Source organism: Panthera uncia, chromosome A2 (assembly GCF_023721935.1).
Source record: "Panthera uncia isolate 11264 chromosome A2, Puncia_PCG_1.0, whole genome shotgun sequence".
Lineage (NCBI taxonomy): Eukaryota > Metazoa > Chordata > Mammalia > Carnivora > Felidae > Panthera > Panthera uncia.
In genome coordinates, this window is record NC_064816.1 from 94,994,762 (window position 1) to 95,020,791 (window position 26,030).

Sequence of the window (26,030 nt, forward strand, 5' to 3'; positions counted from 1 at the left end):
TTAAACCAGATTTCCCCTTTACAACTCTGCCAGACCCAGCTACATTAAGAGGTGTAATGGGTCACCAATCCAGGAAGGTTATGCTTGAGGCTCTTGGCTTCTACCCACTTACGAAATTTAATTTATACCTGATTGGTTTGATTTTTCTCTCCTTTAATTGCCCTCCTTTAACAAAGATCTGTAAATGAACTGAGATTTTAATTCTTTTGCTAGTAAGACAATTTCTTTAATATAGCAATCCATCAAAATGCACCATCAAAATGAAATGTGAAATATCTATTGAGTATGTGCGTGTGTATGATCTTGTTTCTTCTTTCTACAGTATTTTGTGTTAATCTACATCTGTAATGAATTAGAACAGCCATGCTCTTTTCTAACAATGCCCCCCACCATCCCTTCAAAAAGTCTGTCTGTTTGGAAAAATAGTTCCTTAAGAGCAGGGAATGACCATGTCAAGGTTGTGACAAAATTAATACCAATGTCTCTGAGGTTGGTGTCTCTCCATGTTCATTCTTCCTACATAATCCTCCTAGGTAATCTTCCTATAACCTTTCATTCTACCATCTCCTTTTAGTACAACATGAAACAGTGTTTGTATTTTGTGGAACATAAACAGGAATTTTTTTTAATGGTGGGAGAAAGAGTTCCTTGATTTTAAAAGATACTGAAAGAGTTAAAGTGAACGAATATCTTTAGCAGGGAGGTCTTTTTAACTTATTCTTCAGAAATGGGCTGGATATATGGCATGCAGAGATCCCCAAATTTATCTGGATATGGGACTCATTTTTGCCCAAGCATACTGAGAGAACAGTATTCCTTGGAACATAGCTCTGGAAACTCTGACTGACATGGCCTTACTTGCTTTCCTAATCATTTCAAACACCTCAACCTGCATTTCATGGTTTTCTACCCTTTTGGACAAACATCTAACCATTAGTCTCAAAAGTTCTAAGTACAATCTTTCCAATTTGTGTTTCCAGTAATAATGTCAAACAAGTAAGCAAAAAACACAAAAAAATAACAAAAATAAAAACAAATCTAGTAAGGACGGAAGTGATTAATGAATTTGAATATATCTAGAGAGAAAATAGAGAGAGACTGAAGTATAGGAAGAATGAAGTGTTTAGAAACAGTATTTGGAGATGGAGGTGTGTGACGAGACTCTGAAAGCCATGGAAAGAGCTTTCTGTGAAGTCAGGTCCGATGCCAGTACCACATGGAATCATGATTAAATAAATACACCACTTTAAAAAAATAAACAGACTTTATGTCCTTCATAGAATCAAAGTCCATGTGTGGAAATCAGAAAGAAAGGCAACGAGAAAATCTGGTTTAAGTCATAGATATCAGACCTGAGGGGAAGTCTACAGATCCCCTGTTTAATTCCCAAATTTTCTCAAAAAGAAAACCAATGTCCTGAGAGGAGTGATTCAGATATCCTTTTAGTCCCATTCTCTTTCTGTCTCACATGGATCATAATCGAGTTAGTCAGAAATCAGTGTTTTAAAAAACAAACAAACAAACAAACAAACAAAAAACAGTTTTAACATTTAATATTTTTATTTGCCATTTAGTAGTGGAGTCAGATGCTTGAATAACTTTAACCATTTTATCTGGTTTAATAATGCATCACTCTATGGTCATGAAACTATTCTTATTATAACTTTAATCAACACCAAAAACCTGAGCACTCAAATACAATGTAAATGTCTTTTGTTGTATTTATTTGTTAATTGTTTCCCTCTTTCCACTGAACTATGAGCTTTCTGGAGGTCGGTGGCCATATTTCATATCTATTCTGTATTCTCCATTGCTTTCAGTCAGAGTAGTAAATGGTTAACATCTAATGTAGGCTGATTATCTCCTTAACCAATTACATACAAATTAAATTAATCCAGTAACAGTTATATTGCTGATTAACAATAGAATAAACTCTGAAGTTTTATATTTATTGCAAATTTATTTCAATCCTCATTCAGGCTCCCCCGTGACTGAAACACAACTGCATCCTACAGACCTACAAAGACACCACTGTTCTTTCTTTATTGATATTTCTGAAAACTGCATTCTCCATGTATCGTTCTACTCCACTGATCTTTTCCCCCTTCTGTCCAACCAACTGTACAGCCATATGAACACATAAATGTATACATACCGATCTACACATTGTCACTGCAAAACATGTAAGAATATAATAACAGTGCAATTTTTTTTAACAATCACCTAAAGTTCATAGTTTACATTAAGGTTTGCTCTTAGTGTTGTAGATTCTGTGGGTTTGGACAAATGTAGGTTGACATATATTCATCCTTATATTATCACACAGAATATTTTCACTGCCCTAAAAATCCTCTGTGCTCTGCCTATTCATCCTTATCCCTGCCCTTTGGCAACCACTGACCTTTATACTGTCTCTATAAGTTTTGCCTTTTCCAGAATGTTATATAATTGAAATTCTAGAGTAGATAGCCTTTTTAAATTGGGTTTTTTCACTTAGTGATATGCATTTAATGTTCTTCCGTGTCTTTCCATGGCTTGATAGCTCATTTCTTTTCAGTGCTGAGTAATATTCCATTGTCTTCCTATGCCATAGGATTTTTTTTTTTTACTACTGAAAGACACCTTAGTTGCTTCCAAATTTTGACAATTATGAATAAATCTGCTATAAATATCTGGGTGCAGGATTTTGTGTGGACATAAGTTTTCAACTCATTTGGGTAAATATTGATGAGTAGGATTGCTGGATTCTACGGTAAGAGTATGTTTAGTTTCGTAAGAAACTTCCAAGCTGTCTTCCGAAATGGCTGTAGTGTTTTGCATTATTACCAGCAGTGAATGAGAGTTCCTGTTGCTCCATATCCACACCAGCTTGTAGTGTTGCCAGTGTTCTGGATTTGGGCCCTTCTGATAGGTGTGTAAGTGGTATGTCATTGACGTTTTTATTTGTGTTTCCCTGGTGACATGATATGGAACATTTTTTCATATGCTTATTTGTCATCTGTGTATCTTCTTTGGTGAGGCGTCTGTTAAGTCTTGACCCACTTTTAAATCAAGTTGTTTTTTATTGTTGAGTTTTGAGAGTTCTTTGTATATTTTGGATAACAGTCCTTTATCAAATGTGTCTTTTGTAAATATCCTCTCTCAGTCTGTGGCTTGTGTTCTCACTCCCATGATAACAATTAAGATTCTGCCATTAAGTAAAGGCAAATTTTGCCTTCTCTATCCTTCTAATCAAAAGAATAGTATATTTGATTGATTATTCATTCATTAAACCAACAGTCAAGAAGGACTTAATGTGTGTTCAACCTCCTGCCAAGGACTTCCACAAGAGTAGAAAAGAGACATGTTTCCTGCTACGAATGGATGCATAGTATACATTTTGTTACTCAAACCTGAGTAAAGAATAGAATTTCTTTAAAGAAAAAACTTCCAGCATTACCTTATTATTATTATATAAATTATTTTCTTAGAATTCAAATGCATATAAACAGAGAATAAGGTATACACACCTTGTATTTATTCATTTAATACATAACTATTGAGGACTTACTGTGGCCCAGGCAATGAACAAAAATTTTTCTCCTCTCTGCTCTTGTCCATGAATGACTGCAAAACACTGATTTGGGGCTTACAAGTAAATCCTAGAGAGTAGGCAAATCCAAAATACAGAATCCATGCATAAATAAGGACTATCTACACGTAATAAATTTCAGATAGTGGTAGGTGTTAGGAAGCTGATGAAACAGGGTTGGGGTAGAGAGTGACGGAACATTAGGGACAGCTATTTTAACTGCTTATTTCTTTATTTTGAGAGACAGAGAGAGAGAGAGTATGAGTGGGGAACAGGCAAAGAGAGAGAGGAGACAGAGAATCCCAAGCAGCTTCACACTCAGCACAGAGCCTGATGCAGGTCTCAATCTCACGACCGTGAGATCGGGACCTAAGCCAATATCAAGAGTTGTCTGCTTAACCAACTGAGCCACACAGGTGCCCCAGGGACAGCTACTTTAGATGGATGACTGAGGCAGTCTTCTCCAAGGAGGGGACACCTGAGAGACATGAGTGATGAAAAAGAGTTTGCTCTGTGAAGGTGAGGGGAAGGAGGCTAGTGTAGGTGAAGGGAACAAATGTAAATGGCTGAGAAGCAAGGAGAAAGCTTGACCTGTTTTGTATGAGGAACGAGACAAAGGCCTCCATGTTTTCAGCAAAACTAGAATGGCAGGAGAGGAGGTTGAGACGGCAATCAGAGGTCAAGTAACACATGGCCTTGCGGCCTAAGGAGGAACTTGGATTCTATTCTAAAGAGAAATGAGAAGACACCCAGGGTTTTAAAATATGTATCAGCCATAGCTTATAACTTTTAAATAATTTTACGGCTCCCCCAAAATTACAAATTAAATTTACCCCCCAAAATAACCACTTACATGAACTACATTAACTTTGTGTGACACATCAGGTTCCTCTGAAAGTGAAGTGGTGATACAGTGACTGTATCTTCACTGCTGTGTGATGACTCCAAGAGTGACGAATGGGTCATTTTCTATTCACAGTTCCTCAGTGTTTCCTCTCCTGAGGCTGCCATGACTGAACTGAAACACTCCCGCAGGCCTGACCCTGACACGCACATCTACAAGGCAGCAGCATCTGGCTGATCCGAAGCAGGTTAACCTAATCTCTTGGCTCTTCCCTAAAGGAAAATATAAAATTAATATTTCTCCCAGAGAACTCCTAGAATCTCCTTCCCCCCAAGAATTAAACCCCCAGCCCTCCAGAATTATTTGAAAAACCTTGCCCTAACAGAAGCATTTTAGGGCCATGAAACTGCCTTGTACAGTGATAAATATATGTCATTACACCTTTGTCCCAACCCATACAGTGTATCTGACCAAGAGTGAGCCCTAATGTAATCTATGGGCTTTGAGTGATAATGATGTATCACTATAGATTCGGCACTTGTAAAAATATACCACTCTGGTGAAGGGTGTGGATATGTGGGAAATGAATCTCTGTACTTTCTGCTGAATTTTGCTATGAATATAAAACTGCTCTGAATAATGAAGTCTTAAGGAAAAAAAAAAAAACCTCACTCTACATGGAAAACTAAACAACAATTTAGGAATGAAGTAAGAATATATTTAAATATAACTGCATTAGACAGACTCCAAGGCAGCCCCAGACGCAGTGCCTAAAAAGAAGTCAGAAAACAACGTCTGGGGCCTGGGGGACGGAGACATCTCTGTGCCTGTGTGGGTATTTGAGGGGGAAATGTGGGTTAAGCAGGGCTTGATTGGGACCACAGGATTGGACAATGTGTGAGGAGAGAGGGTAGTATATTCTCCAAGGGTAGAAAGCAGCACGAACAAAGTCTTGAAGGCCAGAAGGTTTTCAGAGTGCAGAGGAGATTGTGAACGCAGACGGCTGGCTAGAGCACAGGGTTTTGATTAGGGGAGGAGGGGAAAGCATATTTGAAAAGCCTGGCCTTACCATTTCAGCACTGATCTGCCCCAGTGGGACCAGATGGCGGTATCATAGCCCAGGACTGCCTTGTTAGAGAGCTGGCCCTGCGATCTGTGGCGTGGAGGTGCTTTCTCAATGTAGCTATTTGTACTGAGTCTGTCACTAGCTCAGCAGGAGGTAAAAATTACTTGACAGTCTCTCCTGGCTCTCACCCATCTGAAGCGTGAGAGAGAGAGTCAGGCTGACAGAGTGGGTGGGCACTGGGGAGAGGGAGTTCTTCAGAACTGAAGCTTTCGGTGAAGGAGAATGAAGGGCATAGAGAGGCTTAGCCATGGTCTGGGGGCGCCAAGCAAACAGGCCCCCACAGTGGAGTCCCCAGTGCCCGCCTTCTACCTTTCACTCTCAAAGCATTTCGTTTGGTGTGGAAATATCTCTCTCTCTCTCTCACACACACACACGCATGCACACATATGTGCACACACACAATATCAAACTTATTTGGAATTTAAACTCTCAGCTAAGGATCCTTCTAAACAAAGCTACATGTTAATATGGCTCTGTTGTTCCCTATCACCCTGCAGATGTGAACTACTCACCGTATGCGGTGTGATCATTTAAGCCCATTTGACTTCTAAAGGCGAGGGTGATAACATTTTGGATTTCATTTTTGTTTGTCCCATAAGAGTCTTGAGTTTTGGCCAAAAACCCAGGCCGTGGATGAATGTGCTTTAGACCTCGCTTTTTGTCACAGGGCCAAGTGGACTTGGGAGAGAGGGTGGAGCTGTCTGTTCAGACATGATTTTTAGTTTTGCCCTTTGCCTCTGGAGCCAGGGCCCTGGCCCCCATCCAGCCCCACGAAGAGAAGATTATGGTATTTTCTAGGTAATTTTAAGGAACACAAACCCAAAGTAAAGTCAGGTGGTTTCAAGTCTGCACTGAATTTTTCATGTTAAGGATTTGTCATGATTTGGGTTTTCGGCAGAGCTCTATTTTAAATGATGAAGGGAGTTGTATTCTTCTGGAGACAGGCATGTTTTGGTTGTTTGCTAATGACCTCTGGTTTTGCTTATGAGGAGTTTTGTTAACAAATGGAAATGTAGCAAAATAAAACACTCTCTTTCTTTCGTACTTTCTTTTTTTCCCCCCTTTTCTTCTTTTTTTAAACAATGAGAACCCGTGCAGTAAACTGTCAAAACCAGGCTATAGATATCGGTTATTGTAGCATCATTAACACTGTGTAAAAATAAATTAGTCACTTTAGCAATCAAACACATTCTTCTGATCCCCTGTCGGTGCTTTTAAACAGAGCCTTCCCCTCGCTGTTTGATAGATCCTATTGTTAAAGAGAAGAGAACTGTAGAGATGTATTCAAAAATTCTTTGAAATTTTTCCAACCTCACGAATCCATTCAGCAGTAATTAGCCTTAAGGAGGCTGATAAGGAAAGCTGGGCAGGGGCCTGCCTGCTCGAGTTTAAAGGTTAAGCCCAACCCCTGGATGAGAGCGTTCAGCTTTAGGACCCTAGTCATTCTCCATCTGCCCTGCCTGCTTGCCTTGCCTTTTCCTGCCCTCTGACCCCATCCCCCATCTCACCCTCCAACTACCTTTCCTAAAAGAAAAGGGAGCCAAGACTGAGCCTGCAGAGGGTGACAAGATTAAATCAAAATAAACTCGAATCTCAAGCACGGAAAAAAATAGCTCTGTCTTCATGCTAAAATGACTGAATTGAACAGAACTGTAATTTCTGGTTCCTGTTTAGTTCCATCCCTGTGATGGTTTGGCCCATTTGTATTGAGATCACATTGAATTCCACAGTTTTCCACCCACCTCTCACCGCCCCCACCCCCACACCGTCCTCACCTGTCCCCAGTGTCTCAACAACACTGCAGAACTACAGGTATGATTTAAAGCTAAGTGAGAAATTTAAAAGAGGCTCTGCCGTCTCCAAAAGGGGGATATTTTTATATTCGCCAGAGGCCCCCTTAGTGGAAGGTGCAGTAAAATGCAAGATAGTGCCATCACTGATCACAAGGGGACGCGTTCAGGAAGGAGAAAATAGCTGCTCAGAAGCAGTATGTGTCTTGCGCTCTTGGGGCAATTCCATTTGTGCAGAACTGTAGGGTGAATGTGCCCATGTGGGTGTGCCTTAGAGGCCAAGAAGAAAGAGAGGCTCCTTTTCATTTGAGAACTGTATTGGTTTGCTAGGGCCTCCATGACAAAGTACCACAGAAGAGGGGCTAAAGCAACAGAAATTTATCTCCTCATAGTTCTGGAGGTTAGAAGTCCAAGATCAAGGTATGGGCAGAGTTGATTTCTTCTGAGGCATCTCTCCTTGGCCTGAAGGTGGGGAGGGGTCTTCCTGTGTCTTCTCATGCTCTTCCTTCTGTGCATGTTTGTGTCCTAATCTCCTCTTCTTAGAAAGACACCAGTCAGATTGGATTAGGGCCCGCCATAACCGTAATTACCTCTTTAAAGATCCTGTCATCAAATACAGTGGCATTCGGAGGTACTGGGGGGCTAGAGCTTCAATATATGAATTTTGGGGCTGACATAATTCAGCCCATAACAAGAGCTAAGAATATTTCATTATCACAATTGACCCTTGGTTAGGGACAAAAAAGTTAACAGTAATAAATTCCCCATGAGTTTCTTTCACATACACACACCTCATTCCTAGTGCCTGAAGAGCTCCAGTCCACCCAAGTCTGACTCCCAGGGGCAGCAGAATCCTGAGGGACCTGTGGATGTTGAGGGACAGTAACAAGAATGGTCGGTGCAATGGTGTTAATGTAAGAAGTGACTTTGTGGTCGCTGAATCCAAAGACCCATTTCACCGTTGTCACCATGTTCAGAATACATTTACTAACTGGTGCAGGGTAATCAGGCTGCTGTGTGGTGCTATTTGGATTCAGGGTTTTCATAGTCCACCATTCTCCTCTTCCTGGACATCACTGCTCTTCTCCAGACAAATAAGTATATAAGAATAAGAATATTCCATGGAAAAGTGTGTATGTATGTGTGTGTGTCTGTCTGTCTCACACACACACACACATACAAATACTCACACACCAATTGACATGTATATCTTACAAAACATCTCAGGTACATACTGATGCTTTCAATCCAAGGATAAGTTTTGTTTGTTTTTTAGGACATACATTTTCCTATAGTACACAGGAAATTCCTGCCTAGATTTCCTGCTGTCCAAGTCTCTAGTAGGCTAGTTTCTATTACTATTTTTCATATCACTTTTCCTCTTCAAAATAGTACCCTGCTCCTGGCTCCTTGCCTATAGTGGACAAGCCTGCTGAAATCTTGGCCATGACTGAGCAGCAACCATGACCTTCATCAGAGATTAGGTTTCAAGGTACCAGAGTGAGGGGAAAGGTTCTGAAACCAAAGTAGCATGCCAGAAGAACGAGAAGTAGGCCAAGGAGGATGCTGAGTCAAAACTTAATCAGGCAAGGAAGAGGTTTAACCCCGAGGAGACTAAGAAAGAATTGCAGGTCCAAAGAGTCAGAGGAAAGTTCAAGGCTCTTCTCATGAGTGTCAGGCAGAAATGGGACTGCACCTAGATGCTTCCTGCTTCATCACCCACTTTCAATACATCTTGTCTGTCTCCTACTTGCAAGGCTTGATGCCAAGTGTTCAAGATATAAATCTCCCTCTTGCACTATTGGTGGGAATGCAAACTGGTGCAGCTGCTCTGGAAAACAGTGTGGAGGTTCCTCAAAAAATTAAAAATAGACCTACCCTATGACCCAGCAATAGCACTGCTAGGAATTTACCCATGGAATACAGGAGTACTGATGCATAGGGGCACTTGTACCCCAATGTTTATAGCAGCACTCTCCACAATAGCCAAATTATGGAAAGAGCCTAAATGTCCATCAACTGATGAATGGATAAAGAAGTTGTGGTTTATATATACAATGGAATACCACTTGGCAATGAGAAAGAATGAAATATGGACTTTTGTTGCAACGTGGATGGAACTGGAGAGTGTTATGCTAAGTGAAATAAGTCCTACAGAGAAAGACAGATACCATATGTTTTCACTCCTATGTGGATCCTGAGAAACTTAACAGAAGACAGTGGGGGAGGGGAAGGGGAAAAAAAGTTACAGAGAGGGAAGGAGGCAAACCATAAGAGACTCTTAAGAATTGAGAATAGGGGCACCTGGGTGGCTCAGTCGGTTAAGCGTCCGACTTCATCACAGGTCATGATCTTGCGGTTTGTGAGTTCGAGGCCCGCGTCAGGCTCTGTGCTGATAGCTCAGAGCCTGGAGCCTGCCTTGGATTCTGTGTCTCACTCTCTCTCTGCCTCTCCCCTCCTCACGCTCTCTCTGTCTCAAAAATAAAACATTAAAAAAAAATTTTTTTTAATTGAGAATAAACTGAGGGTTGATGGGGGGGTGGGAGGGTGGGGAAAGTGGGTGATGGGCATTGAGGAGGGCACCTGTTGGGATTAGCACTGGGGGTTGTATGGAAACCAATTTGACAATAAATTTCATATTAAAATAAATAAATAAATAAATAAATAAATAAATTTTTTAAAAGATTTAAAAAGAGATATAAATCCTCATAAGAAATGGTCTAAAATGTCAAAGATGTTACATCTAATGGATGGGTTAACTTAAAATATCACATGTCCTAAAATTTGGTTTAGCTTGCCAAACCACTTGAAGAGCCAATGTGCATCCATACCGACTTCTGCCAGATTTCCCAACCACCCCTCAGCAAACCTTCTTAATCTTCAGACACTTCTTGCTCCGAGACCAAGATGAGCCCCTAACTGCTAAGTGCAGTGGCTTCTTTTTAGTACTCATCTTATATTCTCTACCTCTCATTCCTGTAGCCCTCTCTAGCCCTAGTTATGTCTCTTGATTTGCCTTAGACCTCTCCACTGGTTCTTTCCTCTTCACTTTCTTAGCCCAGTTTTTCAAAATTTCTGTCACAGTCTTCTCTTTCTCCTTCCTCCCTGCTCTCTCCTGTCCCTCAGCATTTCTTGTGAATGATTCCTTGTCATGGACTTCAAGCCTGTCCTCTCTTTCAATCCCAGACCTACATTCCCACTGCCAACTTCACCTGAGTGTCATCTCCAGAGACTCAAATGCACCATGTTTAAAATATTACAAACTAGATCTTCCTCCTCTATTCGGTTTGTTCTTCTTTCTACTCAATTAATGATATTCATCATTCAGTTGCTCGTTGCATCAAAAAGTGTGAACGCTGTACTCAAGACTATTCGTAACATGGCCCCAATCCCTCCCTAAACAAACCAAATTATTTCCTGTTATTCCTTAGGACAAATTCTCAGAGTCCACCAGGCTGTCCCCACTTTTCACCTTTCCGTTCATCTGGGAATTCCGTGCCGATTTACACAGCCAGGTCTTTGCATGTTTTGCTTTCCCCTCCTTGACGGGCTTCCTTACCATCTGTCAAAGCCTAGGCATCTTTCAAGGCGGGTTCCATCACCTGTCCTAGATAATCCCTTCCTTGACCACATCAGACCATGGTAACCACCAACACCCACTCCCCCACCCCACCCACCCCGAATCTCCGAATTCCTCTGGCACCGAACATCTGTACCACAGAATTTAGCACCTGGCTATATCCTTGTTCTCTTTCTTTGGTATAAACAAGACAGAAAGCCAGTCTCTTTTCCAGGGATTCACAGACATGGTAAATTCCTCCTTGAGTTTTTCCCAAAAAATGTGTCTGGGAGAAGGAATTTGTAATCTTTCTTTCTTCAGATGGTGAAATTTACATACCTTCTTGTGTTACGACGTGTTTTGTCTTAGTTATCAGGACATTTAGGGCTGTTTCAGTACCAGATTGTAATAATCAGCTTATCTCACAATCCTAGTAAAAGTTATCTATTCCACCTGCCTCTGTGGTGTGTTTATTCTTAACTTTATAGAACACTTAATTTGTAAGACACCATAAATCCTTTTGGAACAAACTGAGAAAATAGACCTCCAAATAGATAATATCCTTCTCCTTTTATTTCACAATTTTCATTTTCCTACCTGGGTTGTGAGTCCCTAAGAACAGAGGTAGATCTTATATTTCTTCTATTGCCTGCCCAAAGTGGAAAGCATATGGTAGGCCTTTAATAATCCACTGTTGGTGGATTAATACATGTGGGTATCCTAAGTAAAACAACCTACTTTGTTAAAATGGGTTAGATTATTTTAAACTGAGATGAAAACATCTAAAAATTACATAATTCTAACAAAGGGACTTGAGCATACTTCCTTCTGCTAACATTTTGTGAAATGTTTAAAATATCAGAACACAATAAAAATCACAAGTTAAAGTTTTTGCTATTCCAGTATCTAAGCATAACACTTAAAATAGGAAAGAAGATTAACAAAATCAATAGTTCACTGCCAGTAACACTTACCGGACGACAGAATGCATTTTCCCCCCCACAACCCCAAAGCCCTGATGGCTGCCTTTCTGATAAACAAGACGTTCAGGTGGTGTCTGACTTTTTTCTCCTCTCATCTTTATTTTCAGTCCCCCTTACCCTCCCTTCCAAGCACTAAATAGCAAACATTAACATTGGCTTTCGATAAAACTACATGTGCCAGTCATCAAATTCTTTTCTTTTTTAGGGGGAGGGAGTGGAGGTTGAGGGGGATGAGGGGTTCCTTTATTAAGCTCACTCAGGGAGAAGACTTTAACTTTGAAAGAAACCACAAGAATGTGATCATCAAGTCATAGCCAGACTTAGCCTGTGTTCATACTTCCTGTCCTTTTACCCCTACCCACACACCCCCATATTCACCCACCAACATGTACCTGTAGCTGTTATTTATACAGAAGGTGTGAATAATCCATATAAGTACAAACACTTTTGAGACTTAAGATTCACTCAACTGACTGGGCTTTCCCAATGTGCAAGCAGGGCTGTGAATCCTTTCTTTTGCTCTTTTAACCTGAGTGGAAACATTTGTCTTTTTATTTCATGAGTTGCCTTCCCTACCCTTTTCCTTCCAAGCAACAATACTGAAGAGAGAATGAGAATAACAAATAACAGACACACTATCTTCATAATTATGAGATTCTAAGATGTCTCCACCCCCGCCTCCTGATTTAAACTACATTGTATGTCTGATGTTGGAAGATAAATTAAAACTCATCTTTACCACCCGAAGTGATTGTTTTGGGACCAAACCCTAGTGTGGGTCCCTCTTGGCCAGCCTCATGTGACCTCTTAAACTTGCAGTTCAGGGATCATAATTAATGTAGTTTATTTTCCCATGGCCATTTACAATGTCCTGAATCTCTTTACCTCACGTTTAGCTTCTGTTTGCTTTTTGAATAGAAATTAATTTCAGGGCCACCTTGGTGGCTCAGTCAGTTGTCTGACTTCGGCTCAGGTCATGATCTCATGGTTTGTGAGTTCGAGCCCTGCATGGGGCTCTGTGCTGATAACTCAGAGCCTGGAGCCTGCTTCAGATTCTGTGTTTCCCTCTGTCTCTCTGCCCCACCCCCTCTTGTGCTCTCTCTGTCTCTCAAAAATGAATAAACATTAAAAAAAAATTTTTTTAAAGAAATTAATTTCAATTTGGCTTAGGTGAAACAGAATAAGGTAAGAAAATCTGTTGCAAAATAGGAAGTATATGTTCTACAGATAAACAGAATATTTTAGGGACACCTAGGTGGCTCAGGCAGTTGAGCATCTGACTTCAGCTCAGGTCATAATCTCATGGTTCGTGAGTTCAAGCCTCACGTCAGGCTTCACATCCTCTGGTCTCCTGTCTTTCTGCACACCCCCACCTGCCCCCTTTTGTGCACATGCACACTCTTTCTCTCTCTTTCTCAAAAATAAAAAAAATAAATAAACACTTAAACAGAATATTTTGAACTTTTGCTTTGTGGGATTCTCCTTACTGGTTTTTTCCATGCCATGATTGAAATAAATACAAGTATCAGCTATACTAATATTAGATTAGATAGATTTTTTTTAATGTTTATTTATTTTTGAGAGAGAGAGAGACAGAGCACGAACAAGGGAGGGAGGGCAGAGAGGGAGAGGGAGACACAGAATCTGAAACGGGCTCCAGGCTCTGCACTGTCAGCACAGAGCCCAACGCGGGCTGGAACTCACAAACCATGAGATCGTGACCCAAGCAGAAGTCGGGCACTCAACCGACTGAGCCACCCAGAGACCCCTAGATATAATATAAAAGATATATTACATTTAACACCAGAAGACACAGGAGTGCAAACCTACTTGCTTTGACCCTTTGAAAATATGCCCTCTATGTGCGTGTATGTGTGTGTGTGTATAATATATGAGATATTGCTGATCAGCAATTGCTGATGCAGGAAGTAGAATCAAAAATTTAAATAATTTGGGGTGCCTGGGTGGCTCAGTCAGGTTAGGCCTCCGACTTCAGCTCAGGTCATGATCTCACAGTTCGTGACTTCGAGCCCTGCGTCAGGCTCTGTGCTGACAGCTCAGAGCCTGGAGCCTGCCTCGGATTCTGTGTCTCCCTCTCTCTCTGCCCCTCCTCCACTCACGCTCTGTCTCCCTCCATCTCTCAAAAATGAATAAACGTTTAAATTTTTTTTTAATTTAAATAATTTTACCATTAGATTTTAAAACCATTTGATTAGACAAATCTGGGTTATGGGACTTCTTGAACAAAAACAAAATTTGTCTAAATGTCATATTTACTAAGTGTAGTGAGACCACTAATGTCAGATTAGCTCTGGAGAATAGCAAATGTTTACCTGGCACTTTAGAAATAAATATGAATCAAGATATAATGCATGTATCTAGGTTTATAATTTTATATATTTTAAATCTTTCTTTAAGAATTATACATATCTTGGGAGTGCCTGGGTGGTTCACTCAGTTGAGTGTCCAACTCTTGGTTTTGGCTCAGGTCATGATCTCACAGTTCATGGGTTCGAGCCCCACATCGACTCCATGCTGAAGCAAGAGCCTGCTTGGGATTCTCTCTCATCCTCTCGCTTTCTGCCGCTCTCCTACTCACGCTCTCTCTCTCTCTCTCTCAAAAATAAATAAACATTAAAAAAAAAAAAAAGAGTGAAATGTTCTGCCACTGTATCTACCCACTAGTAAAATGCAGCTAAACAATTTGACATTAAATAAGAAATGATTAAACAAAACTGTGCTGCCTTATGTATTCATTCTTCTAACTTTTCAAGTCTCCAAGACAATAATGCAACCACAATTCTGGTTGCTTCTAGGTCCAATCTGTTATCATCTTCTACACCCCCTCATCCTTAATACCAACATCCTTCCCTCCCACCTCTAATACAGCCTCTAAGCAACCTGATCTTTATGTACATATCCTGAATGCTTCTTTTCTAACTGATACCATGTTGGATATGAAACCGCTCAGCCATAGGAGAAACAGAATTGGGGCAGCAGCAACCAAAGTGGTTCTGTTGTATGCCTTGCCTCCTACAGCCACGTGGTCCTTAGAATTATCAGTCCAGAGAGAATCAGTCTAGAGACCAGCCACCTCCATGGCACTCAGGAGGCAATTCTGCTGCCCCTGGTTTTGGCAATACAGTGACCCTCTCTGCCCTCCCTCTACTCAAGCAAGAAGGCAGAACATACCGAAAGAGCCAGAGCAGCTGAGATGGATACAAACAGCAATTTAAGAGAGCATCCCAGTTTGTTTAGTGTTTTTGAATGGATTCTGTACAGATTCGTGCTATGAAAATGCCCGTATTATCTTTTTACTTTTTATTTTTTAAGTGTATTTATTTATTTTGAGAGACAGAGACACAGCATGAGCAGGAGCCGGGCAGAGAGAGGGAGAGAGGGAGAGAGCCAAGAAGGCTCTGCGGCACTGTCAGCACAGAGCCCGACACAGGGCTCTGTCTCACGAACCATGAGATCGTGACCTGGGCTGCAATCAAGGGTCAGACGCTTAACCTACTGAGCTGCCCAGGTGCCCTGAAAATGCCCATTTAAAAAACCATTAGGTAGACCTGATACTCATAAAAATCATGCCAGTGCGGGAAATATTCCTTTTATGAATTAGGCAAAGCTTGTAGTTTTTATCGTGGCTTTAAACACTCAAATACTAGTCAAAACCTGTGAATATGTATACATTCTTTTATATGGATAATTATCCTCTTTATTGGTGGCGCCTCCTGGATTAGGAGGATTCTTCCATGCAAATAAGCAGTCGAGGAAGGCAGTGCAACAAAGAACACCTTTTATGTGGCTTCAGTACTTATTTAGCAAAACTTCTACATTTGTTGAGAGACAAATGCTACATTCCTGGATTTCTATAAATTTCTTTGCAATTACTGTAAATTTACTAATTCAAATTAAAGTCCTAATATATTTTTGGTAAATACATGTAAACGGCAAACCGACACACTATCCATATGCTGTTAAGCTCAACTCACCCAAAGTGTTTATGGCTACTTTCGAATTTCTGATCATGATAGAAACAGGCAAAGATGCCATTTAGGTATGGTCTGTACAGTTTTAATATTTAGCCATAGAAATTACGATTAAATACAAGATACTTTATGCTTTACAAGACTCCAAATTAAGTTGCAAATAATGTTTTCTAATGATAGTACCAAATTCACAACACCTCTTTTTGGCCAAGAGAGTTGGTTTTTTTTGGGTTTGGTTTGGTTTGTGAGTTTTGGTTTGTTTGTTTGTTTAAGCACTTTCTTTTTATGGTAGAGGCATCCATTTTTGTGTGAGCCTGAAGTTTTGGGGTCCTTTGGTGGTTTTTTTAAAGTGATATTGTGGTCTCACATTTTAATGTTTCCTGGAAGAACTGGCTGGCTATTTATTTTAATTACTTCACAGGAACCCACATGACAATTTTTGAAGGACATTTTCTTATTACTCATTGTTTAGTATTTTGGTCATCATTTTTTCCCAACAGGATACAGTTTCAAGGTAAGATTCCATTTGTTTTCTTTTTATTTCAGAATAAAGATACAGAAATTCTACATTTAGTTTCCTGGCCCCTTCCCCACCAACCCATGCATTACCCCCCACCACCCACCCCACTTCCCCTCTACTCCAAAAGAAATTTTCATGGTTTGGGTAAACATTTCTACTAAATCTGCTTTGAAAGCTAATCATTTAGAGGCAAATACAACCTCAAGAACCACAGTGTTTGGAGGCTTTAGGAGGCATTTTAACACAAATCTTCCTATTCACCAACCTTCAAAATTCTAAACCCTATTGGGATGCCTAGAGATTCTGATGAGAGGAAAATAAATAACACAGAGAAAATAAAACAAACATATTCTCTAAATGTGACTTCGGTGTATATATATATCTGACATCAGAAATAGAAATTAATCTTTCATGAAGTGATTTTATAGTTAACTGATTGGAAAAATATGCAGCTCTGGTCATTTTCAGAAGTATACTTATAAAATCAAAGCTCAAATCTAGACATCAAGTCTTTATTGTAAAACGTTCATGGATGTTGTACAGTTTCACTCTGGAACAGAGTTCACTCCTTGCTTCCTTCTCTCGTGTAAACTTAATATCCATTATGCCTTCTTTACTTGGTCAAATAAGAGACCTGTTATTACTTTCATAATGTCCGGTGTTTCACCAAAAACCACACTGGTACATTTTTATATGTATATTTTTATGAAATAAAAAATTTCTAAAAATCACTGAAACGGATTTCACAGAGCATCAAGTAAGATGGCTTTGATTATAATACTTATCTCTGAATAGCTCTTTCTAAAAAACTTTTGCAAACTTTATTCCAGTCAATCCTTAGTGCAGAACAGAGTCGTAGAAAGCCAGCAGCAACTCTTGAGGTCAGTAGCTCCCACCTTCCATCTTATAGATGAAAACACTAAGGTCCAAGGCTGTTCAGTGAAATTTTCCATGGTCTGTAGTTTGTGTCCACTTTCTCCTACTACCTTCTCTGGCCCACACTCCCCATGTTATCCTCAGCTTTCAGATCGTGTAATTGTAACCCCTCACTCGAAGCTGTATAGACATTTGGTGAGCTGGAACCCGGAGCTCTGCCTCCTGACATCGTTTTATTAGACCCTCCATCGCGTGGCCCCCTGTTTATCCCTGCTAGCAAAAGGGCCATTCCATCCTATTCCCAGTTTTTTGAAGAAAAAGATTTCTGCCGGTGTCAAAAGGTGCTAAGGATGCTTGGAATTGTATGGGTAACGTCTTCACGACTATTAATAATCAACTCGGGAAATGCAACCGACATTCTGTGAGGGTGTTTTTGTTTTTTTTTTTAACCCTTTCTACAAGTTATACAGCATGTGGTTAGTAAATATCGGTTGAACTGAATAGAACGACAGGTAACAGAGCTGCTGTATTTGCTCTGAAGACCGAAGACCACTGCTATGTCTTATAGAGGACCACATGGTTCCCTCAAATAAAGGATGTGCTTAAACAGCTAGGAAAACCAGAGAACCAAATCCACCTCCACCGCTTACAATCTCCGTGGCCTTGAGAAAGCTACTAACTTTCCTGAACTATAATTTTCTTTTCTGTAAATACCATCTACCTTACAGAGATTTTATGCGGATTAAATTAGACAATGTGTGTGTAGAGTCATGCAGAACAAACACCCAACAATTTACCCTTCCTTTCCCTCCATGTCTGTCTGGGAGGTGACTGGCCGCCCGCTTCTCTGCTCTGCGAGTCAGGATGTTAAAGTCAAGCTGATCTGTGTCTGGATATTTTTGGATTTTTGGCACAGCCCCGGAAACTCGTCTAAAGCACAGGGTGTCGTGGCTTTAGTTCACTGGCATGTGTCATCACACATGCAATGCGTCAGGTAACAGTGCAGTGTCCTTGTCTCTCTTCTTTAACAGTGTGCTGATACTAAACACGGCACTGGGAATGGAAACACACGGGTGAAGAGGTTTCTGTCTCATGAAATTTGAAGGTTTTGAAAAACGCTTTCTACAGTAATGTGCTGTGAAGCCATATTTAGCTTATTAGATGGCCTTGAGTATTTTACAGAGTGAATATTTAAAATCCCCAAGCTTCTGCAGCTTTAATATACACAAATGATATGACTGGATCCTCCTCAAAAATCGTTGGTCAGATCTGTCGCCACACTGTGCACCTTTTCAAAACTCGTAGTATTCTAATACCGGTGATAAAGCTACAGCAGTTTTGTAGATGCAGACATTTATGTTTCAAACTTCAAAAACAGAATCTTTAGATCCTGATGCTTTTGATACATTTGATGAAAAAGTTGATATTTCATGATTTATTTATCTACTCTAAAATGTTTTACAGTAAGCATTTGAGGCAAAAAAATTTTAAGTTTCTAGTCTAATCCCAGTTAGTTAACATACAGGGCTGTATTAGTTTCGGGTGTACAATACAGTGACTCACACTTCCATACATCACCAGGTGCTCAACACGACGAGTGCACTCATCACCAAACTTTTAATGAGGTTTTCAGGTTACCTTTTGAGCCCCAAAGAAAAGAGAATGAAGAATTCCTTGATCAACAAAAGTACAGCTAATATTCAAAATAGCACTGCCTAAGGATGTAAGAGGGGTGTTAGCTCATGCCTACAGCTCACACAATGCTGTACTCAGGAACTAGTGGTGCCTAGCTGTCAGTCCACTTGGTCCCCTGACAGTGGGTTCAATCCTGACCAAGACGTTCCCAACCTGTGAATCTATCAAGGTTAAAACAAAGCCCTTGAAAACGTATGCCCTTCTTCCTTCCCCTAAACTTGCCCACACTGCAGCCTAGAAAAACGTGGCGGTGGTTTTTGCGATGCAAGCTTCAGTCTTAGAGGCTGGGGTAATAAGGAAATTGGAGAAAAACCTAGACAGTACTAGCATTTCAATACAATACTATTAAACATGAGACAATTGGATTTTGGTAGCATGAACAATGGCTGTTATTTCCAGATGTTTAAAAAGTGAAGTCTCCAGGAAGTATTACAATTTTGATTGGGTTTCTCACAGAAGCAGCAACTAAAAGAAAAAAAGGAAAGAAGCAAAGTAGAGATTAACAGGGTAATTTATTGGGAGAACTAATGTATCAAATAATATCAGCTTTCTAGAAAATGGCTGTTGAAGGTTGGGTGGTTTTATAATTGATCAAAACAAGGATCGTAAATATGATCTGTGTTTAATGTCTGTCTGGATGTGTAAGTCTGTATCTAGACCTCTGTATACTCAGTTCTGCTATCAGCTGGGTTATTGAGAGAGGATACTGAGAATCGACTTTTTTCAGTATGTCTTTTCCACGCTTTGACTTTGAGAAAATTGTGTCACTCATGTTGTTTAACAAATAGTGACTGGCTAGCTACAAAATCAAGAATTTGGGGTGGGAATAGTCTTTTACTAAGAGTTAGAATTTAATATTTACAAGTGGTCAGTGAAGGACCAGCTACTCCATCTCAGTAAGGAAAAATGATACAATCATGCCACTTTAAGGTGTCACTGGATATTCAGATTCTCTGGAGAAGGAAGTTTGAATCACCTAGTCCAAAGCTCGAGAGGAAGAAAGAAGCTATTCGTAAATAGCAAGTTGACAAGTAACTTTACCTCAAAATCACACTGCAAGCATGGTATATGATAAACATTCTGGCATAAAAGAGTTATAGAATATTAAAATACAAAAATGTAAGGCTGATGTCCACTTAATTCTTTCTGAGGTCTCAATATCATATGTTCTTTTTCAAATCACTCCCCCATTAGACACTTCTTGCAAATACAGCACATCTCACACATCTACTGCCTACCCCCTGCATGCACAGTGGCCCATCTAAAATCTTCTGTGTTGCTATAATAGTATTAGAATTGTGTTCATTTCTGAGCAATGTCAAAGCGATATAATTCATGGAAAGAGAAATCACTTACAGTTACTACCCTAACAAATCTTTGCTCTAGGTTTTTGTCTCTCACAGATTTTTCTCACTTTCACATCAGCAAGTGCATTCTATGCATTTTACCTTTGCTACCCATACACATTGGGAGTTCACTCGAACATTTGGAGCTGTTACCTACAGAAACATTCTTTGCACATTCTATGCATAAAGGATTTGATTGTTCATATTGTGTGTTATATTTTTTGATCTTATTCCTCTGGCCTGCACAGGCATTTAGCCGAACCCAGGAAGAGAATACAGACAGCTGACTGGATGAAGAAGACATTGTGGAAAAAAACTCCCATTGTTTAGATTTCTGTCAGAGGATATAAGAATACTTAATTTCTTTTATCTCTAGGGCTTTCATTATCATTTAAATTTCATTTTACATTAATTGATCAGGGATTAGTAAAGCCATTATGCAGAAATTAGAATAAGACAAGCCAGATGGAATGAATAATTCATGAAGTCCAATTACGTTTTATTTCTGGTGTACTTTCAAACTTGCCTCTGACTTCTGTGCTATTTTGATGTGACAATATTCACTGGAAATCAAGAGTGCCATTTTAATTTATTGTATCCCTCTGGAGTAGAAGCATTTGTATGCAGTGGGGGGTGTGCTAATGTTTTCCCCCAAAACACCAATTTCAGGGCTGTTGGAAATACTGGGTGATCTAGAAAATGTGGTTCATCATCTGTGAAGGTTCAGGAATTCTACGTTGAGCCACGCCAGTCCACCTGACGAGGCAGAGAAACTAGGGTCTTAGAACCGCGAGATTTTTAACCTCCCAAAAGAGCTACACAAATCCCTTCAAAATATGTGTTCCCATTCCCGCCGCAAAGGAACCATTAAAGTATGAATTTGGCCTGGAGTTGGCCTGGAAGCAGACATGCAGCTACAGAAAAAGACCACGAGGTGGCAGGCGTTGCCTTCCATGCAAAAGGTCCGGGGCCGCCGGGCCAAGCGGGAGCTTCCAGAGCATCCCCGCGGGTCTGATCCCCGCAGGCCGAGCGCGGTTGGGTCTGGGCTCCGAGCGACTCGCGGAGCGTAGCCTGGCGAGAATTCCGAGCTAATGGGCAGCCCCGTCCACCTGCATGGAATGTCTCGTACGCCTGTGTCTGAAACCGCCTCCCCCGCCGGTCCCAGCCCCCAGTCCCCTAAGAGTCCCCCCTTCCCACCCACCCCCTCGCCCCCCGGTATTTATTTATGCCACTGGACAGTTCTAGTCACATTAAAGCTGCGGTTCACCTTTTCGAGGACTTTCATCTCGGGAAGTTTTATGACACTTTGTGAATGTGCAAAGTTTTTAATTAGGCTCGCTAGACAGCCCGAGGCAGCGGCAGCGCCACAAAGTCTTCACGGTCTCTCTGCTTTACAGCACAACAAGCCGCTCTACTCCTTTGAAGACAATGCAGACTATGTGTACGATGTCATGTGGTCCCCCGTGCATCCCGCGCTCTTTGCCTGCGTGGACGGGATGGGGCGCCTGGACCTCTGGAACCTCAACAATGACACCGAGGTGAGCGGCGGCGCAGGCGCCCGAGTTGGGGGGCGGGGGGAGGGCTGGGAGGAGGGCGCAGCCGGCCTCTCACCGTCTCCCCCTCTCTCTCCCCAACGGCCTTTTTTGGACTGACCCTTCAACTGCAGCTGGGCTGCCGACCCCCTTTCTTGACTGCTCTGAAGGGAACTGGCAGATGCACTGGCCCCAAATCATTTCATCTCACGTCATCCCCAAACCGTGGCCGATCCTGGACAATGGACGACCCTTCTTTGCAAAAAGCAAAACGCTGTGTGTTCACGCCTTTCCCTGCGGGAAAGGATGCACAGGCATATTTCAGAGCAGTGTTGAAATAACTCCATTGGCAAGCACTTGGAAAAGTAAGCTTTTGTGGACGCTGACTCGATATTGAGCTTTTAAAAAGGGTTGTCAGTGTTTGCTATTGGTACACTTTCTACTTTAAATTCATAAAAGATGATTCTGTTGACCCTTTATGTTTAGATCCATCCTCCATTTGATTTTTACAAGGTAAAATCATCTTCATCTAAAATGCTGAACTTACAGGCAGACTTTTACAATAGTTTGCAACTCTGAACATGTATGTTAAACTTAGTGTTTGAAAAAAAAGCGGGATATCAACATGTCACATTCAGAGAAGTGAAAAATGGCCTCCCCCCCCTTTTTTTAAAAGGGGGGAATTAATAATAAGGAAATATTCTTTTTAAAAATTATGCTATATACATTTATGTTTTAAAAAATTCTGCCATGTGCATTTTTCCTTTTGCCCACACCCTCAACAGTACTGAGGTGCTAACTCAGCTACTGGGGAGAAGGCTTGTGTCTTTTTTAACATGAATATTAAATGTACTTCGATTTAGAAAAATAAAACGTTCTCTTCAGCACTTCCCGGCTTCTGATTCAGGGCACCTCTCCGTAAATAAGAAGGGACAGGTAAGGGGAACAAGCATGTAAACTGTATGTCAAGTGGAGAACAAGAGAAAGGTCTTTTGAAGTGTTTTGAGCAGGAAGCAGCTCAGCCTTTTTAATTAGGAAGCCTATAGCTGGAGGATCTGAGGAGGAGCAGGCCCCCTAGTATTTTCTGTGGGAGGGGGCAGGGAAATATCCCTCAGGTGTTATTATGGAGCCTCTGTAACTTGCAAAATTATATGCATCTCTGACCACTGCCAAATAGTTACATTTTCAAATATTTCAGTTTGAGTCTTTTTTATTTTCTTTTGGCTACAAGAATTGTGTGACAAAGATAAGAGTTATGTGATGAAGTATCTTTGAAAATAAGCAAAAGGCATAAATGTGTGCAATGCCCATCATATTTTGGATGTTGAAATGTTCATAACATTATTGCTCTTCATAGAAAGATGCTGTTATTCCACATTGTGATGGTTTCCCAAAATCTTTCATCACTGTTGATTAAAATCATATTGCTTCTATCTGCTAGAATAAACTCATTCACTTAAATCAACCAAAAGACACACGTTTTCCAGGTTGGCTTAGGAGACCCCTTGTATCAGAAATCAGATTTAGTAGAAATGATGTGTAGGTGATGCCCAACTACGATGCAGTGGAGTGAGTTCTACCCATGCCTTAATAATTCCTATGTAGCTGTTCTTATTTTGTTTGTAGTCTGCTTTCTAGGTAAAATGAACTTAACGTGTCCACAATGAAATTGTCAAAAAGGAAATTAATTGCCAAATATAATTTTTCCCTTCTCTTTCTCTAGGTATCAAGGGACAACCACATAAGAGTTTTGTAGATAAATATTTTTTAAAAATCATTATGGGCCATGCAGATTGCTTAGTTTTGTGGTAACCATAATTCTGCTTTCAGAATGTTGGATTTCTGTTGTTGAAATTACTGTACCTTTAGACCAAGTTATTCCAATTGCTCCTATGCAAGGATAGTTCATATTCACCTACCTGAGTATCACTCCACACAATGTAGTAATTTAGGCAGTAGATAACCTGTCTTTGCAATTAAAATGATTGAGCCTTAAAAAGTGTGAAAATAACTGTGAAAGCAAAGTACAGAAGTAAGAGAGATAGAGTTCAATATATGGATTAGTTTCGTTATAGATTGATCAGCTGTTGAAGGGTCATTATGAGTAAAACTAATAAAATATATTTTATCATTTCCTTCATGCATTTGATACTTTTTTAGCACATATAATAGGCTGTGATAGTCTTTTTTTTAACCATTTATAATACTTGAAATGAAGGTATTTTTAAATGGCTAAAATAGTATTTGTCCCAGTTTTTTATATTACTTAATTCTTAATAAATACGATTCTTTAAAATGTATCAGGCATAATTTAAAGTGTATCAGAAATCAGTTTATTTTGAATGATTAATTTTTAACATTCATATTAAGATTCAACATTTTTATTCAATTTTTGAGATTGTTCATTGATAAAATCTGATGTTGAACAGAGTTACGTTTATAAAGTATGATCCTGTACGATCTCCCTAAATTATGCTGTTAAAAACTAACTCTGAAAACTGTATGGCTGAATCTCAGATTTGTTTTCTGAGCAGCGCACTAATAATAAAGCATATTGACAGAATTATGGCCCATCTAAATTCACATTGTTTTGGCCTTTGAAAGGTTTGGTTAAAAATTCAACCTCCTGCCGGCACAGCAGGCACCTTTATTGTAGAAATTGTGTATTTTTTAAAAAAAATAAATGAGTTGGGGACTTTCGTTTTACATTTTTCCTCACAATTGACATACAGTGATTTAAGCAGGTAAAAGAATTTTTATTGATTTCAAGATTAAGTTTAAACATAGATTCTTACATATGATGGAGTTTTTATTGCTATTTTAAAGATAGGTATTGGGTCAATAATCTCACATAAACAGATGGTTTCAATTCCTTGAATAGCAGAACGCCGGGAGAGCTGAGGCACAGTACGTCGAGTTTCCATCCTAAAACGACCTGTTTAGGAGACACAGGTCTTAAACAGTGGCATGAGATGATCTCTAGGGCCCTCCTTTCACTCTATTTTTTTCTTTTTGTTTCAACATTTACTCTTTTGCTTTTTAATGGCCTGTTGTCATTTCCCATTCCACGTTCTTGGAGAAGAAGCAGAGATGCGATCTTTACATCAGGTATAAAGTTCCAAACTTAAAGACAAGAGTTTACACGACTGTTGATACAGAGGGGTGGGCCCCCTAAAACGTCTTCCGAATACTACAGCTCTTGTCATAAATGCTGCAGGTTCCATTTCAGCACCTCAGTGTATTTCAATAATTAGTATGATAGTAATTATCAGCATTGGCAGATTTCAGTGTTTGTTAAAGGACATGGAAGGCCTCTTCTACAAACAGGGGCTGCAGTCCATCAGGGTATCAGCCTGGGGACATCTCCAAACTTATAGAGTGCTTCGTCCATCCTGGTACTGACAGGAAGGGGGAAAATAGGAAAAAGGAAAAGAAAAAAAGAAAGAGGAGAATTTGAGGTTTTGAAGCTTTTCCACCTGCACTTTTTGTCTTCTTCTGATCATCCCTTCCCTGATGAGGTTTTGAGGGATCAATACATATTTTTTCCCTGAAGACACACATTAATATGACCTTTATTCCACCATAAACCCCCTTCCTGCCTTTTATAGTATCCTTAATCTTGGTAAATCCTGAAATCTCTCTCTCCATCGATCCATAAATCATGACCTGATCGTGAAGTATCACATTTAGCTGCTGTGTTTGTATGTTGGATGTACACCCTGCATAATCCGGAGAAATATTTGTCACTCATTGCCCACTGACTATGGAAAAAGACTCTCCCTCTTTTCCTTTTTTGTTAAAGTGTCTCCTCTCTACCCCTTAATTCAGTGGAGCATATGATTTAAGAACAATGAATCCTTTTACCCCTGCACAGGGATGTATATTACTTCATGCACATGAAGGCAGTGGTGACTCACCCAGTTAAACGTATCATGGTAAATTTGTGTATCTAAATTCATATTCAGAGATTCTTTATTGCTGTTGTAACCTCTTTGACAGGTCCCGACAGCAAGTGTGGCCATTGAAGGGGCTTCTGCCCTAAACCGTGTTCGTTGGGCTCAAGCCGGGAAAGAAGTTGCCGTTGGAGACTCAGAAGGCCGAATTTGGATCTACGATGTTGGAGAGGTACATATTTTTTGGTTTACAGGTTTGGGTGTTTTGGTTTTTTTTTTTTTTTTTTTTTTTTTTTTTTTTTT

General features: G+C 40.1%; 1 protein-coding gene across 1 annotated transcript in view; it reads left to right on the top strand.

Annotated features, from left to right (window-relative positions):
* DYNC1I1 (dynein cytoplasmic 1 intermediate chain 1) overlaps window positions 1-26,030 on the top strand; it is a 130,727-nt gene that overhangs the window by 86,972 nt on the left and 17,725 nt on the right. The window contains exons 10-11 of the mRNA XM_049642276.1: window positions 21,700-21,840; window positions 25,834-25,959. Coding sequence (XP_049498233.1) covers window positions 21,700-21,840; window positions 25,834-25,959 — 267 coding nt within the window. The remainder of the gene's footprint in view (window positions 1-21,699; window positions 21,841-25,833; window positions 25,960-26,030) is intronic.